Source organism: Sander lucioperca, chromosome 16, assembly GCF_008315115.2.
Source record: "Sander lucioperca isolate FBNREF2018 chromosome 16, SLUC_FBN_1.2, whole genome shotgun sequence".
NCBI classification, from domain to species: domain Eukaryota; kingdom Metazoa; phylum Chordata; class Actinopteri; order Perciformes; family Percidae; genus Sander; species Sander lucioperca.
The window spans coordinates 18,458,711-18,476,210 of NC_050188.1; the positions used below are offsets into that span (position 1 = coordinate 18,458,711).

General features: G+C 39.6%; 3 protein-coding genes across 4 annotated transcripts in view; 1 reads left to right on the plus strand and 2 right to left on the minus strand.

The window, feature by feature from the left end:
• Positions 1–1,194, minus strand: part of LOC116047459 (cytochrome b-c1 complex subunit 7) — a 1,831-nt gene extending 637 nt beyond the window's left edge. The window contains exons 1-3 of the mRNA XM_031296297.2: positions 972–1,194; positions 169–237; positions 1–4 (exon numbers count right to left, since the gene is read on the minus strand). The exon at positions 1–4 is cut by the window's left edge and continues 163 nt beyond it. Coding sequence (XP_031152157.1) covers positions 1–4; positions 169–237; positions 972–990 — 92 coding nt within the window. The 5' untranslated portion in view covers positions 991–1,194. The remainder of the gene's footprint in view (positions 5–168; positions 238–971) is intronic.
• A 2,393-nt stretch (positions 1,195–3,587) lies between these two features.
• Positions 3,588–6,932, minus strand: mterf3 (mitochondrial transcription termination factor 3). The gene is made up of 8 exons (XM_031296299.2): positions 6,838–6,932; positions 5,660–6,027; positions 5,371–5,523; positions 5,015–5,204; positions 4,682–4,829; positions 4,463–4,534; positions 4,213–4,374; positions 3,588–4,085 (listed from the first exon to the last, which is right to left on the minus strand). The coding sequence occupies exons 2-8, from the start codon at positions 6,018–6,020 to the stop codon at positions 3,891–3,893; spliced, it is 1,281 nt and encodes a 426-aa protein (XP_031152159.1). The 5' UTR covers positions 6,021–6,027; positions 6,838–6,932; the 3' UTR covers positions 3,588–3,890.
• A 6,202-nt stretch (positions 6,933–13,134) lies between these two features.
• The window catches only part of ptdss1b (phosphatidylserine synthase 1b), an 8,499-nt gene continuing 4,133 nt past the window's right edge, over positions 13,135–17,500 (plus strand). The window contains exons 1-9 of one of the 2 annotated variants that reach the window (XM_031296298.2): positions 13,135–13,536; positions 13,664–13,755; positions 14,850–14,894; positions 15,015–15,139; positions 15,393–15,551; positions 16,067–16,218; positions 16,430–16,571; positions 16,779–16,891; positions 17,095–17,160. In XM_031296298.2, coding sequence (XP_031152158.1) covers positions 13,358–13,536; positions 13,664–13,755; positions 14,850–14,894; positions 15,015–15,139; positions 15,393–15,551; positions 16,067–16,218; positions 16,430–16,571; positions 16,779–16,891; positions 17,095–17,160 — 1,073 coding nt within the window. In that variant the 5' untranslated portion in view covers positions 13,135–13,357. The remainder of the gene's footprint in view (positions 13,537–13,663; positions 13,756–14,849; positions 14,895–15,014; positions 15,140–15,392; positions 15,552–16,066; positions 16,219–16,429; positions 16,572–16,778; positions 16,892–17,094; positions 17,161–17,500) is intronic. The other variant, XR_004895417.1, reaches the window with a different exon arrangement.

The following is a 17,500-nucleotide window of genomic DNA, read 5'->3' on the forward strand; positions in this document are numbered from 1 at the left end:
AAACCTGTCAGAGAAAATATGCAATGCTTGAGGTGCTAAATGGAAAATCAATGATACAATAACCCATATTCATCCCAGACAATGTCATGGGTAGTCCTGACATACTGTAGCTTCAAAACGAGTAGCACTGTAAGGTTTGACTGTGTTGACCAATATATTTGGGCTTACCAATTTTGTTGAAGCCACACATGTTATAATACCATTTGCGGACACCAAGCAGGAGCCTGCCTGTCGCTACTGTGGACATGACAAGGAAGACACACAGACATGATCAGTCAGGCAGTACAAACTTGATTTTATAGAAGAGCACAATATTACGTTTCCATCAGATGTGCGGGGAAGGAGTATGGTTCCAACAGTGTTACTAATACTGGAGTACAAATAAAATGATGAGACTCGCCTGTAACTTACAAGTCGTTAACTATGATCAAACTATTCTATCTGATAAAGACATTAGGCCTTGGATGACACAGTAGATAACTGCTGCGATCATGTAACATCTTCAAGTGCATTGAAATGACAGCTGAACCCACACAACAGTGGCTGTAATGCTAAGGAGCTAACATGAGTTGAGTATAACGTTAAACGTTGCATAACAACAAACGATAGCTGGAAGCAGTAACGGCTGTTTGGTTTGCTATTAGGAAACGTTTAATCACCCAAGGGACAGCAGAACGAGTATCTAGTTGTAACAGAAATATTTGACTGTGATTAGCACTAGCATTAGTAGTTAGCGCTGAGCTAACGTTAGCTAATGCTACCCAGCACCATCAGTTAGCACGGGGACACTAGCTAAGTTAGAGGACACACACAAGTCAAATGCGCCAACAGACATATACAGTCGGATAAAATGAACATAACACAATAGTATGTGTTACAGTATAACATGCGTAATGCCATACCAGTATAGCACGTTGTTCAGCGAGTTAATTCACAACTGAAAATGTAAGAAAGGAGCGATGTTCATTTACCTGGTGCCCTCGACGCCATTTTTCGCAGAACGACCGCGATGCGTTATGGGTAAAGAGCATTCAGGTCAATGGGTATTGCGCAAACTTACATTAACGTTTCGGTTTTACAGCTATTTGGGGACTTCGGGAATAATCCAAATCTATAACAAAGTAACGTTTTTGAAAACTCTTTGATAGGGCAATCCATCTGTAAATTAAATGAAAATACATCATTTATTTGATGTAAAAGAACTAACGTTCGCTTTTGAATTGATCTAAGACCGATTTGAAGGTAGGTGGAAGTCCATCAAAAAGGTTTAATGGTGGCATGACTACAGATTGAATTGAATTGAATTGAATTGAAAGTCTTTATTGTCATTGTACTTTACAATACAGCGAAATTAAGAGCGCTACTGGGTGCATACAATAAATCATCCTTACAGGACATATAAAAACAGAATAAAAACAGTAGGCCTAAGAGAAATGATCAGATAAGTGCAAATATCGAAGTGCGGAGTTAACAGTGAGTGACTGGGTTTGTCTAACTACATTTGTTTAGGGAAACTATTGCATTTGGGAAGAAGCTATTTTTAAATCTGGTGGTGCTGCATTGTATAGACCTATAACGCCTACCAGAGGGTAACAATTGAAACAGGTGGTGGCCGGGATGAGTATTGTCCTTGATGATGTTCTTGGCTCTTGAGAGAGTGCGGCTGAATGCAATATCTGACAGGGAGGGAGGGTAGGGGGTGTCGTACCAAGGTACTTATCCCCGCCAGGATTTGTATCCCCTGGCCGCGGGAGCGCGCGTGCACTCAGAGCAAAGTTTAACTGCTGCACTTCGAATTCACCTCTTAAATGGAACAAATAGCGACGTGGAAGACTCGAGAGGGTTTTCCATAGTAACAAGTGTCTCATTTATCTACATAAATACGTTTGTCTGTTACATTAAGGCGACGTGTAAATTGTTTAATGCTTCGTTTATTATTGTGGATTAATCTTTATCTACTTACATCAAGACAAACAAAAAATGTATTACAATGTTTTTTGAAATTGTTTGTTAACATGGGCAAACAGTGCATAATCTAATTACGTATGTGCTAATTTGCATAAATACCACAACAGATCTAAACATTGGGTATAGCCAGGTGAAAATGTCTTGTTGAATCTTGTTGACATATAACAGTAAAAGACTTGTTAAACTTGTGGTAACTCTCCTACATGCAGCTAACTCATTTTTTTTTTCTCAAACTTTATTATTTATTTTATTTTGGTTTTAACATTTTGCGTGCAGCTAACTTAACAAGCGATCCCATTGGATGAATTCGTCCAATCACATTTTCGATCCGAAGGTGGAGCCTGAAACGGATCGTCCTCCATCTGGTGGTAGTCAGACACTACAGGCCTGTCCCTCACAGGCTCAAATGCGTAACCTATGCCATTAAAATTACTCATTTTCATGTGTATTTAATATGCTGCACTGTAGCCTATATACCTTCGCAGGTCATACCACGCCAGTGACGTCATCGAAATTGTCAGCGTATACTAACAAACGTAATTTTTGTGTTGCTTAAAAAAGCTATAGGCTTATGATTAACATTTTTAGTGTAGCTAATTTATTTGTATTTGTCATAACCAACACGTTATCAACGTTTATTCTTTCAGTTCAGTTCATCTTTAAGGTCTGAATGGAACCCATTTAGGCTACCCATGAGCATTAATACATAGATGTATACATTGATGTAAGTAATCAACTCAGTAATTATCATAGTAATATGTAAAGGTTAAGATTTTTACCCTATTCACGTGAGAAAAAGAATGAATAGGCGTATGAACAGGCTATATTTGGGTCTTTTTCTAAACTTTTCCCCTAATGGGATTCTTCGGGGCTTTTTTTCCCTTACTCAGGACATATTGAGGATACAAAATCAGTTGAGTGTGCTTCTGTTGCAATTTGGCCTACCTTTTTTCATAAAATGACTGGACTACATAGGGAAGGCCGAGGGTCAGCAGTTTGTTTATCAGGATGTCGGGGATGATTGTATTAAAGGCGGAGCTATAATCCACGAAGAGCATCCTGACGTAGCTGTTCCTCTGTTCGAGATGGCTCAGGGCAGCATGGAGAGTGATGGATAAGGCGTCATCTGTGGATCTGTTAGCCCTGTATGCAAATTGGTGATTGTCCAAGGAGTGAGGGAGACTGGCTTGCACAGATCCTTTACTACCAGAATGCAACAACACCACAATTCAAAGCTCTGCATTCAAAATGTAACCAGTTTAATAACTGCAGCAAAATTAACCTCAAGTATTGAAAGTAGTACCCATTATGCAATGGACTGACCCCTTTCAGTAATATGCTATTATATATTTTATTCATTGATCAGTATTCCTCATGCATTCAAATGTAAACAGTATTTTGTTTTTCAGCAACTATTGGGTAGTTACAATCTACAGCATAACAATGCATCATACTGTAAATGCTGATTTGATGTTTTGTATGTAATATCTGCTGAAACTATTGCTGTCTGACAAAATCAGTGGCTTTTTAAAATGTAGTGGAGCGAAGCATTAAGTAGCGCTTAGTTACATTTCACACAAGTGGGACCTGATCCATACAATCCACTCTCATGACAAGCATTTTTCAATACATAAGCCATGATCATTTTATACACAGCCCTGCAAATGTTTTTCCGGCACTTTCATCACATTTATGGTCTCTTTAGCTATACAATTATGGTAAATAAAAACAGAAGTGCTAATATACATTGTGTACATTTATTAAACATCACATTAACAAAGCAAACTTTATATTTCAAACTCAGTTGATGTTCTATACGTTTAAATACTTTAATATCTGCATGTGTCTGACATTATAGTATGTATTATGTGTGATTGACCACTTGTTTTCTGAAGTCCTTTAAAATGTCCCCTCATGAAGAATCAAAGTGTCTTTTGGAACAAACAAAAATCTTCCAATGTGGCCAAAGCCAACTCAGTGCAAAAGGTCTCATCAGGCAAAGACACCAGGCGGTCCAGGGAGATGTAGTTGGGCAGGGTTGGGTCATACTGAGCCTTTCCAAGGTACTCAAGGAACAGGTGGCGCTCTCTGAGACGCAAGTACTTGGAATTGAGGACCTATGGGAGGATATATCAGATGTTCAAGTTATAATTCTGAATATAGACACAATATAAAAGGAAATTCATTCTAATTTGTTTTGTAAAAAAGGTTTTAAAAATCGTCAACCACCAGCTGTCAATCTACCTGTGGAAACTTGGCAATCAGGTTGTGGGGCACCTTCATGATATTGTGGAGGAAGTCAAATATTTGGGTTAGCTTCCTTTTATTGGCAGTCAGCACTTTTGGGACAGCAATAACTATGTGTTGGATCTCATTTTCCTTAAAGCCAAGCTCTATTTCACAAACCTGTGGAACACATTTACAAAAAAGTATTTAAATACAGAACCACAAGATTACTCAATGTTTTCTAATAATGTCTTTTGTCATTCAGTACCTTCAAATTTTCTTTAACAGGCTCCAAACTGCCACACAGTAATCTGGGTAGACGAGCTACAATGTTCCGTGTCTGAAGAAAGCAACAAGAGAGAAACAAAACTAGCTTTGATTTGCCATTTTGTTTTCTACTGACAATCACAATTCATTTTGTGAAAAAATTACAAGACACAATAATGGCTGAGCTTCTCAAAGAGACTTACTCCATCAGCAAACTTACACTAGAAGCACTGAGGTTGAGTTGCTGCTGATAGAACCCCAGTCTGTTGTCCAGCCTCTTCACACTGAAGTTAAGCAGATAAGGAGCTCTGGACACCATGGATGCAACAGTCTCAGAACTAAACTTCTTTGACTTAAGATAGTTCACCCTTTGCAAACAACAAAAAAAAGAGAACATTATTAAGACTCTCATGGCAAGTGCAACTGCAGAGAAGGAAAATTACCTGACCTGTCACTACTACATAGTTCTCTTATCAGACTGATTTTACTTAGAATAAAGAAATGTATACAAAAGGCATCTAAGGTTTCCATTTCTGAGATCCCTCTGTGTCACCTGGACTGCAGGTGTTCCAAACTCTCAGTGAGAATAAAGGGGTTGTGCGTGATGATATAGCCAAAGCGAGAGTCCTCCACCCCGATCTCTTTGAGGAACAGCAGCCTTGGGGCCACATCTGTGTTAAAGTTAAGCCTCAGTAGCATGGAGCCCACGTTGGGCCTTTGTTCAAGCTTCCACAGGTTTACACCTGCAATGAGAGGATGAATGATCACAAATGTGTTGCAGACAGATTTGGGTTAAGGCACCATTTTAAGATCATTGTCTACATCACAATGAATCTGAATACGCTTCCATATACAAGTCAATATGATTTCCATTGTTCTCAACATTTTGAAAATCTGTGGTTTCATTACCTAGCTGTACTAGTTTGCTGAGTGTCTCAGACTGGTCAACATAGTCTCTGAGAGAGGTGGACGCAGGAGGTATGGCAGAAGGAACAGATATACTGACAGCCTCTTCATCACTGATCACCTCTAATGCTGAAAACTCAGCAGCAGCATCCAGATCTGGTCAAGGAAGAAAATAAAGACGGAACAACGTATTCAACTATCTCTTTCTCTCAAAATGAAAACAACGCTTAAATCGAATTCTAATGTTAAATAAAAAGTTTTTTATGGTCATCAACAGCAAACTATTATGTACCTAATGACATCTGGCTTTCAGTCGCCAGCAAAACATCTCTGATTGGCAACAGGGGGCTCTTATATGGTACAACTTCAGCTGTAGACATTTCTTCAACACCTTTGTCTTCCTTAACCTGAGTTGCCAGATGGTTGGCAGCTAAGTCACTGTAACAGAACATCTGTTGTTTCCACCTCTGTTTTGCCTGAGTTGTTATGGGATTCCCGTTGATAATGAAGGATCCATTTAGGATTTTGGTGGGTACCCTCGTAACTGCAATGCAATGGCGAACTTGAGTGCAATACTGCCAGGTACTAGCCACTGTCTTGGAGCAAAGAAAACGTCTGCATTGTAGACACAGCTGTGTACAGGATGAAGCCATGGTGATTCTGCAACAACAACAAAAATACATCAACAGTATTTTCTTAGAGATTGGTATCATCAAAGCAATATTATGTGGTAATATCATGCACAACCTAGACCTCCATTGAGAGTACTTCATATAATCTACAAAATTGTTTTCAAACTCACACTACACTTTAATTAGAATAAGATTCAACTTTTCTGACCAAGTATGTTGACAACAACAAAGCCCTAACCCTACCCTAATCCCCTAAATCTAACCCATGATGGAAAAAAAAATTGTATGGATAACAAGGTACTTTACATACAGAGGTGGTTTTAAGTGCATATATGAAGAGTACAGTATACAGTCTGATTAGTCTGACTTACTTATGAAAATGCAAGGACATTGACATTATCATTCCAACTTTCATTAAAATAATAATCGAGCAGTAAAGGACTTGGTGCTCTGACACATGCACATATCTGCACTTCTGTGAGGCTATACTTTTTGTAACTATGTGTAGGCTATATTTGTTTTTAACTCCATGCATGCTTTTAGTGGCTAACGTTAACTTAATTTAGCTGTTCATGAGTGTGATGGCGTGTAGAAAGAAAGAAACAAAATATCATTAATATCTACAGAAAGGCAATTAGAATAATTTAGCTTTTGTATTTGTTATATTAATGCATGTTACGTTAAGATATGAAACATAAGTTCGGGACTGTTGTCTCTAGCTAGAGGCTAGCTTAAACCAATGAATAGTTACGTTAGCGTTAAATGCTATTTAAAATGCCTCTTTAAGCCTGGGCGCCAAAGCCAACATATCATTTTAGATTGATACATTTTTACTCACAATAATTGTATCCTAAACTCAGCTCTATCATACTCCACCAACGTGTCGCACGTCAAACGTTTTCTTCTTCTTCTTCTTTATGATTTATTGGCGGTTGGCAAACCAACTTAAAAGGTGCATTACCGCCACCAACTGGACTGGAGTGTGAACGAGAGATATATGCAGAAAAAAAAAAAAAAAAAAAAAACAAAACTAAATCCTCTTTACCAAATCAATTTCTCTGAGAAACTTCATAATACAGTGATATACCTTGCCGGCTGGCGTCCCCAAAAGCCCTGACAAAGAAAATGCATGGTGATCTGCCTTACGAAGTATCTGAAAAAGGTGCTCTCTCTGGGTGTCGTATTCCTTGCAATGAATTAGAACATGCTCAACAGTTTCTGGCTGATGACAGTATACGCAGTTTCCATTAGAATGTTTGCCTATCTTATATAATGAATAGTTAAGACCTGTATGTCCAATTCTAAGACGAGTAATGATACTTTCTTCCCGACGTTTAAAGCCCACCTTCCTCCCATCACCAACATCGCTTTGTATATTGTAAAGATGTCTTCCTGTTTCACTAATGTCCCAATACTCCTCCCAGGTTGTTTGTGCATATGTCCTGATGAATGATTTAACTTCCGCTTTGCTCATTGGGACCTGTAGGTCTACATATGTAATCTTAAGTGCTTGTTTGGCCAGAATATCCACCTTCTCATTTCCCTCCACACCAGCATGGGCAGGAACCCAAATGAAAGTTGTAAATAAACCCTTAATTTTCATTCTGTACAATACAATAAATATTTCATTGATGATATCTGTTCTAGATGATGATCTGCCTGTTCTAATGCTAGAAAGTGCAGAAAAACTATCGGATGCAATAACAGTTTTGGGTAATCCCTTCTCCTCTATCCACTGTAATGCCAGTAACACTGCCATCAACTCTGTAGTGTATACTGATAAATGATCAGATAACCTTTTCTTTATTGATGTATCATTCACCGGGATATACACTGCTGCACCTACACACCCTTTTTCTGGATCTTTAGAGCCATCTGTGAAAATGAAAACAGAGTCTGATAAATTCTTTTTAACATAATTCTGGACTATGCGCCATACTGGAAGAAGTTCTGACTTATTCTTCAGTTCCTGATGTATGCTAAGATCTACACTTGGCAAGGGGAATAACCATGGAGGAATGGATGAGAGTGAAACAGTAGGACTATATTGTAATTGACCTAATCCAATGCTCATTGCTTTAGCATCACCAATCCATCCAAAGCTAAAGAAATCTGACTCGTGTTCCCAGCAATCCATTAAAATTCCCTTTGCAGGATGCGAATCACAATGTCCCTGGAGATTAACCCAGTATGCCAGCATTAACTTGACCCGTCTTATTCTCAAAGGCATCTCCCCCATTTCCACCTGCATCGCTGAAACTGGAGATGTTTTAAAAGACCCACTACAAATCCTCAGAGCTTGAGCTTGTAAGACATCCAACTTCTTGAGATGACATTCTGCTGCTGACATGAAAGCTATACAACCATAATCTAAAACTGGTCTCATGAGAGCCCAATATATATTTTGAAGAGATGATCTGTTTGCTCCCCACTCCTGTCCAGCCAAACAACGGAGTACATTGATAACCTTTTTACATTTAATCTGAATCTTTCCTATATGCATTTTCCATGTGAGCTTTTCATCAAACCATACACCCAGAAATCTAATTGCTTTTACTTGTTCAAGAGTTTGACCATACAGTTTTACCGTCATGGGTGCCATTTTACGCCGTCTAGAAAAACAGATCACCTGAGTTTTGCCACAGACAGTCTGAATCCCCATCTATTTGTCCATCCCTCCACCTGAGCTACAGCATCCTTTACCTTTTTATTTACAAATGCCACATTGCGGCCTCTTATCCACAAAGCCCCATCATCCGCATACAAAGACCTTCCCACACCTTGATCAACATGACAAAATATATCGTTTATCATAATGTTGAAAAGCAATGGGCTACAAACGCTCCCTTGCGGGGTACCATTCTCCACCTCATAAACACTGGAGTATTCTGCACCTACTCTAACTTGTATTTTCCTCTCACATAAAAAATTCAAAACCCAATTATATACTCTACCACCAATTCCCAAGGATTTCAACTTAATAAGCAGTCCTTCTTTCCAGAGCATATCATATGCCTTTTCCACATCAAAGAATACATCAATCACTACTTCCTTATTGGTCTGTGCTTTCCTAATTTCAGATTCCAAGCACAACACTGAATCCATTGTATTTCGACCTTTACGGAACCCACTTTGATATGGAGAAAAAAGAGCTTTACTTTCTAGGAAATACGTTAACCTTTCAGTAACCATTCTTTCCATGATTTTACATAAATGTGACGTTAAGGCAATAGGTCTATAACTAGATGGATCTGAGGGGTCTTTCCCTGGTTTTAGAATAGGCACTATTATCGCCTGTTTCCACACTGATGGAAGTTGACCGATTTCCCAAACCCTGTTAAAAAGTTCTAACACTTTGGCTAGTGAGTTCTCTGTCATATGTTCCAACATTTTATAACACACACCATCCTTCCCAGGAGTGGTTTGACGAGCACCAAAAACTGCTCTTTTCAACTCAAACATACTAAAAGGCAAGTCTAATGGATCTCTTGACTCTACAGCTGCATCCACTATTCTGGGATTCTCCAGTAGTGTTCTGTTTCTACACTGCCTGATCTCCTCTGAAAGATTATCTGAACTATGCACTTTCCTAAATGTTTGAGCAAAAAGCTCAGCCTTCTCCAAATTGTTGACAGCCATTTTGTCCCCACTAACCAAAACTGGAATTCCATAATTCCCACGGACCCCCCCCATTCTCCTAATCATTCCCCAGACATCTGACAACTGTACTTCTCTTCCAATACTATTGCAGTACAGCCTCCAACATGAGCGTTTTTGATTCCTAATTGTTCTCCTTACTACAGCCAGGGCCCTTTTATATTCAACCAAAGTTTCCAAAGAATGGAGTTTTTTGAGTTGCTTAAATGCTTTATTTCTGCTTTTTATGGCTTCCCTACATTCACTATTCCACCAGGGTACGTTCTTGTTCCGTCTAGCTCCTACACTTACTGGAATGTTTCCTTTAGCTGATTGTATTATTACCTTAACTATATCACCATTAAACTTGTTTATATCCACCTGATTCCCCACTTGAAGTATTCCAAAAAGGTTTGAACTTTCGTCTTGGAAAGCATCCCAATTAGCATTTCCTAATTTCCACCTAGGAATGCACTTTACCTTTTCAAACAGAATCTTAGTACCAACTTCAGTCCTCACAGGATAGTGATCACTACCCACTGTCGTATGCCTCACCACATTCCACGTACATATACCTGCTAATGCACTGGATACAAAAGTTAGATCAAGTGCTGTTTCAGTATTTTGCGTGCTATTATATCTTGTACCTTCCCCAGTATTAATACAGACTAAACCGTGCTCATCAACAAATTCTTCAATAACTGCACCATTTGCATCTGTTCTAGTACTACCCCACAGTGAGTTATGAGAATTAAAATCCCCACACCATACTACCCTATCTTGCAAAGATCCCCCAACATCCTCTAAAATATCTCGACTTAATTGTCCACATGGATTATAATAATTTATTATACCTATAGGGCCTCTTTCTGCCCATATCTTGATCCCAATTGCTTCATGACCTTTGCTCACATAAACAACTTTATAACTCATACCAGTCTGTATGAACGTTGCAACTCCTCCCCCTCTTCCAGTTTCCCTATCTTTTCTTACTGCAGTATATCCCTTTACAACAAAATTCAACTGTGGTTTCAGCCATGTCTCTTGTACACAAATCACATTAGGTTTATCTTTCAAATTATCTATATACTTCTTGAACTCTTGACCATTCGCTATTAAGCTTCTTGCATTCCACTGAAGTACAATTAACACCATTAGGAAGGGCCAGCCCATCCCTGAGAAACTGATACATCATCATTAAGAATATCTTTAACCTTTTCCCAGGGAAACCCTGTCACATCAAGGTACTTTTCAGCTGACTTGACAATTATTTTGATCCTTTCATTTCTGCTATTTGTCTGTGCTGAACAGTTGATTATCTCTGCCATAAACAGAACAAAATCCTGTTTACCCACAATCAAAGTGTCCTCTTTCAACTTATCACAACTGATACACTTTCCTGCATCTTTATTCTTATTATCATTTTGCCTTGTGACCTGCTTGTCTCCTGAAACCCTTTTCGCTGCCTCAGCATAACTAATTCCCTGGGTAACTCTGACTCGCTGCGCCTCTTCTGCTTTCTTACTAACCTCACATCCACGGTACGCTGAACTATGTTCCCCTCCACAATTGCAGCACTTCAGCTTTGCCCCCTCTTCACATTTGCCGTATTCATGATCTCCACCACATCTGCCACATCTCTGTTTTCCCTTGCACACCGCCGCGACATGTCCAAATCTCTGACACTTAAAACATCGTAGGGGAGGGGGGACATACGGCCTCACATCATAGCACATATATCCTATGAACACCTTATCCGGAAGCCTTTCTACATCAAAGATGATCAGAACCGATAGACTATCTGTTTTAATCCCATTCCGACTAGCTTTCAGACGTCTGACCTTACTTACTTTTACATTCGTTATATTACCTTTGATGTCATCGTCTGATATCCTTACCGGAATCCCTGTCACAACTCCCCGTACCAACTTTCTACTTTTAAACGCAGAACACTGCACTTTCTTATCGTCTACTATACTCATCCGGATTGCTTTCCCTAGTTGTACACCATCTTTACACATGATTAACATTGCTCCATTTCTCAATACCTTGGCGCTCCGTGCCTCCCCAATGTCCTTAGCGATGGCTCTGGTTAACTTAATTGGATTCCATGCACCAAACGAAGCACCCTCCTGCATAAGTTTGACTAACACCTTAAACTCATCTCTACTTCTTTCTGCTACATTTGCTCTACGCACGCAATCATTATCACTATCAACCGATTTAGCATTCTTACTCTTTTTGCGTTTATTTTCCTAACTACATCCCAATCTCCAGTTTCAAAACTCCCGCCGCCGCCGCCACCACCTTCATCCATCTCCAACCCGCTTCCTACTCCGTCACTTCCCTCTGCCATCTCTCGCCCAGTCACAGTCCAGTCAAAGCCCGTCTACGGAAAGCCGTTCCACTCCCTATTAAGCCCCATTGTACCTACTTTGGTTGCAGTTCCACCAGAGTTCCACTGGGGGTGATCACGGTCCAGTGCAAAATGAATGGGACCCTATGGAACTAGACGGCTAAATTTGTCTCTTTCGCCTGATTGTCGTTGAGAAATCTCAGATTTGATTGTAGTTTTTGCAAATTCAACATGGATTATAGGTCAAAAGTTGAATGAACGAGTACTTATGCCCTTTCGATTTGTTACAGGTTGAGTCGTTGTTGCCCATAACACGCTAGCATTCTGCTAATGAATGCTGATTGGTCAGTGAAGGACAGATTACGATCGGAGATCCCGCTTGACGGCATCCGAAGCAGAACCAGAATGCCAGAGTGAATATTTCGGCGTGGTCTTTGTCGGTACACGATCCGTTCTGCACATGCGCAAGATAATACTGTTTTACGTATCCATACGACCTGCACGATCTGTTCCACGCTAGCCTATGGCTAGCCTCCACCGGGAAGCTAACGTTAGTTTAGCTAACAGCTAATTCGGCTAACCGCTAGCTGACAGCTAGATTCAGTCTAAAATAACGTTAACTCAAACGTAATGGGAAAAGCAGGCTACAGCTAAATTAAGACTTCACAGTAATAACAATAAAGACAAGTATTGAGTGATTGTATTTTAAATGAGTACAAGTAAAGTAGAACTGACGTAACAGCTGTTATATATGTTAGGTGTTTGTTATATATGTCAACGTTTATTTTCAAGTTTTATTTTGAGGGTCTTTTAAAGTTATTACATGCTGTCTCAGCTAGCAGTTAGCCGAATTAGCTGTTAGCTAAACTAACGTTAGTTTGGCTGTCGACCGGAAGCGTGGAACAGATCGTGCAGTGTCGTAAATCCTCGTACAACCGCGCATGCGCGAACATTTTGCGCATGTGCAGAACGGATCGTGCAGGCAGAACGGATCGTGTACCGACAACACCTAAACGGAAGGACTTCACGGAAGTGTCACATTGTGGGATGTACCACAACCACGACATATTTATGGGTCACTGAATGCGTTTAATATCCTTATGAGGACAGAAAATTTGGAAAGCTGAATTTTATTCAATAAGAGGACGATAGTTATAAATATGAACATGTTATAGTATTGGCGGTTAATACTATTTGTTTTGGTGAATACTAAAACGTGTACTTTCACCTAAAAACACCCCCATTAGCTATATGGTTGAGTCCGTCTTCAAAATTCCTAAGGGGCTCTCTTCACATCTCGCTGCTTTTACAACTTCTAGTTTTAGCCGTCAAAATTAATACAAGTAAAGAAGACCTCAACAGCGACATGGCAGCCGCCGTGGCCCCACGAACACGTCGGAAGGATGATGTCAACTATAACTTACATTTCCGAATGATAAACGAGCAACAAGTGGACGATATCTGCCTTGATTTCTTCTATAAGCCACACACTATCACTCTCCTGACAGTCACTGTGCTCAGCCTCATGTACTTTGCGTTTACAAGGTAAACTACAGTGTGAAAACTGAACATTTTGTTCTCATTTTATGTAAGTGCTGTTTAATATACGTTACGTTACAAGTACAAACCCAGATAAGCTTCCCTTTGTTGTTATGATACTGTGATGTTGCAGGGATGATGAGCACTTTGACAACAACCTCCGAGTTGGTCTATTGGTGGTTGTTTCCTTCTTCCTGGTTATCAGTGTCCTGGCCTTTCCTAATGGTAAGCTATGTAACTGAACTTACATTGGCTCCATCATGAAATCCTGTCCCAGGCCATGCTATTTACTTGTCTTGTTTACTGTAGTTCTGAAACAATTAGTCAAATAACATGAATCAGGAACTATTTCGAGGACTAGTTAATATATTAAGTTATTTTTTCAAGCACAAACGCCAAATATGCTCTCCTTCCAGCTTCTCAAATGTGAGGATTTGCTGCTTTTCTCTATCTTATGTGATAGTAAATTGAATATTATTAGTTTTGGACTTTTGGTTAAATGACCAAAAGATTATTCTGGGAATAAGCGTCAGATTATAAAATTAATTGTTAGTTGCAGCCATACTTCATTTGTTTACACAGATATCAGACAAAAAGACAAAAATGCCAGTCTAAACATTTGTCCTGATTTAGTGTGAAAGTTCATTGTTGAAAAATCTTAACTTAGGGTTCAATAACTAACTTTTCCCAAGCAATCAACCATATCCTCAAGTTGTCTTCCGTTGAGAGAGCTTGGTGTGGTGCCAGGGAGATAGCACAGTTGTCAAATGCGGAACTTTACATGATAAGAGATGGTCTTCTAAAGGGAGCTACATATCTCGATGACAACTTAGCAAACTCCATCTACTGAGTAAGACCATGAGATGGGGTTGGTGATAGGGGTGGGAATCACCAGAGGCCTCACAATACAATATCATCACGATACTTATGTCACAATACAATATTATTGCGATTTTTAAACATATTGCAATATTCTGCAATATATTGTAATTTATTACCTTTTTTACAACTTCCAACTTCCAAAAGCAGACAAACCCACATACAGTAAAACAATAGATTGATACTTGGCAGCTGTGTATCAATACAGTATTGCCACAGAAAGTATCGCGATACTATGCTGTATCGATTTTTCCCCCACCCCTAGTTGGTGACTCAGGCAAAAAACCTTTGTGAATCTTGAGTTAAGACTTTTTTTAGTCAAATTTGCTTCTCAAGATTCAAAATCCCTTATTAATCCCACAACGGGGAAATTCACACTATACTATGAAAAGGTCAAACACACCCAAAGTAACTCACAGATATGATGCTTTCTTCATCAGGACCTTTTACCAGGCCACACCCTGCAATATGGCGAATAGTGTTTGGTGAGTGTCTACCCACGTCCGCCTCGCTCGCTTTGCATCATTCACATTAACCTTATTTTTCTGCTTGGCTCCATTTTAAATTTGTCTTTATTCTCTCTCACTTTCTCCTGTCCTCAATAGGCCTCAGTGTACTGTACTTCCTGTTTCTTGTGTTCCTCATCTTCCTTAACTGGGACCAAATAAAGATACTGATGTACTGGCTGGACCCAAATCTGCGCTATGCCAAACGGGAAGTCGATATCATGGTAAGAATGGTTGATGTTGGAAGATGTCAGAATGGATGGTAGGATCAAGACATAAAGAAGGCTCCTCTCTGTCAGTTCTCTGTTATTCCCAGACTCATTTTCTTTCTTTATTAAGAAAAAAATACTATATTTATGTTTTTGGAATATAGTAAATTAAGATGCGAACAATTTCATCTTGTCATTTCCAGCTATGAATTTTCTTTCTTTTGTTGCCATTGTGTTTCCAAAAATTCAGTCACCTTTCCCCTTACAGGAATATGCTGTGAACTGCACAGTGATAACACGGGAGCGGATCCTGAGCCACTTTGACATCTTCGCATTCGGCCACTTTGCAGGCTGGGCCATGAAGGCTCTGCTAATCCGCAGCTACGGCCTCTGTTGGACTATCAGCATCACCTGGGAGCTCACTGAGGTAACATGCAGGTGTTCAAGATGCGGTCAGGCTTGATCTGCCTGTGTTAAAATCTGTTAGGTTGATCGCAACTGTCTAAGGACCTAAACAGAAATTCATTCTACAAGGTCACACAAAAAAAGGCATTACTTGAAATTTGTAGTGATCTAGCTCAAACAGGCGTGCAGAATTGCTTCAACTCGGCCTGTGCTGCCTAGGCAACAAGGGTTGTTTGTTTAGAGGAAACTCATCATAACAAAGCAGTAGTATGAGCAGGAGTTTCTGCACATACATGATGTTGCCTTGACTGCTGCCAATTGTTGAATAGAGGGATTAGATTACTGGATTTAGCCTAATGCCAGATGCACTTATCACAGAATCAACTGTGTCACGGGTCCTGCGGTCAACCACGTGCTAAAATCATTCAAATAACAGTCAAAAGAAATGTAGTCCCTTGATTTAAAAAAAAAGCTTTATGTCTCTTTATCACATAAATACATTTAATTTTCACTCAGCTTTCTACTTTTTTCCCACAGCTGTTCTTCATGCACTTGCTGCCAAACTTTGCAGAGTGCTGGTGGGATCAGGTGATACTGGACATACTGTTGTGTAATGGAGGAGGCATCTGGCTGGGTATGACCGCCTGCCAGTTTCTGGAGATGAGGACCTACCGCTGGGCTAGCATCAAGTCAGTGAAGCTTGTGTTCTTTTCCCTTGTCTCTTTTCTTTTCTTTCCTCTCTCTTGATACAGCTACAAAATCAGGTAGTACTGGCAGAATATTTTAACAGAAAGTAGATAGTTTATGATACTAGAATTCTGCATACTATGTTTAATGCAAGATTGCATGCGTGTATAGATCTTAGTATCCTCAAAAGCGCACACACTGTACTCTGTTCAGGGAAATCCACACCACCACAGGGAAGATAAAACGAGCCGTGCTCCAGTTCACCCCGGCCAGCTGGACTTATGTGCGCTGGTTTGACCCAAAGTCCTCCTTCCAGAGGCTAGCAGGCATCTATCTGTTTATGATCCTATGGCAGGTACTGTATTCTTTGACCTTCGACTTATTTGTTAGTTTGTCCTCGCTATAAAAGCTGTATCTGTTGACTATCTTTGTTAATTAATCAATGAATCAAATATTCTAGAAAAGCTTTCCTTTCACTATGTCATCCTGCTGCTAACACTACAAAATATCCATAAGAAATCCTTTAATGTTGTTGTCTGTCTTACATTCTTTATCTTCACAGCTGACAGAGTTAAACACATTCTTCCTCAAGCACATATTCGTCTTCCAGGTGTCTCACCCTCTCAGCTGGTGTCGCATTCTCGTCGTTGGAGCCATCACTGCACCCACCGTACGGTATGTTTAACCTTCAAAACAACATCTTTACACTACACCTATGAGCAACAATAAACGTGATACACTAGATTTTGTCTAGTTTTTTGGGGGGGAAAAGTGGTGGCTGTTTCAGATGCTTTCTAACAATCCTGTGTGGAAACCTTAAATCCTTACTTTGTTACTTTAAAAAATTGTAAATTTCAAATTTTCTTCAACTTTTTCAGACAATATTATGCATACCTGACAGACACTCGGTGTAAACGAGTTGGCACACAGTGCTGGGTGTTTGGGTAAGTATCTTTTGTCCTGTCAGTTCATGTTTTTCACAGATCTAGGAAACAAAACTGCATTAATGGTTTTAATGGTTTTTGGTTTTTCCAAATGTGGTGTTCTTTTAAGGACTGTCAAAACATTTTCACTTCTTTCATTGCACGTACTGTATGGTTTATGGTTGAAGTCTATTGGCTAATCTACAGGCAAGGCAAGGGATATTGTAAATTCAAATATGACAACCTATCAAAGTTCTCACACACCTACAACTTAACAATGAATAGATACTTCCCACAAGTAGCAAATTGAAAAGCAATCCACACTAAAACCACTGCTGTGTTGGCCACAAGCCCACAATCT

Coding starts and splice junctions, on each gene's coding strand:
- mterf3 (XM_031296299.2), bottom strand. CDS start 6,020: ATGGCTTCATCCTGTACACAGCTGTGTCTACAATGCAGACGTTTTCTT. Junction 4,535..4,681: donor TCAACCTCAGTGCTTCTAGT/GTAAGTTTGCTG, acceptor TGCTTTCTTCAG/ACACGGAACATTGTAGCTCG. Junction 4,375..4,462: donor CTGTTAAAGAAAATTTGAAG/GTACTGAATGAC, acceptor TGTGTTCCACAG/GTTTGTGAAATAGAGCTTGG.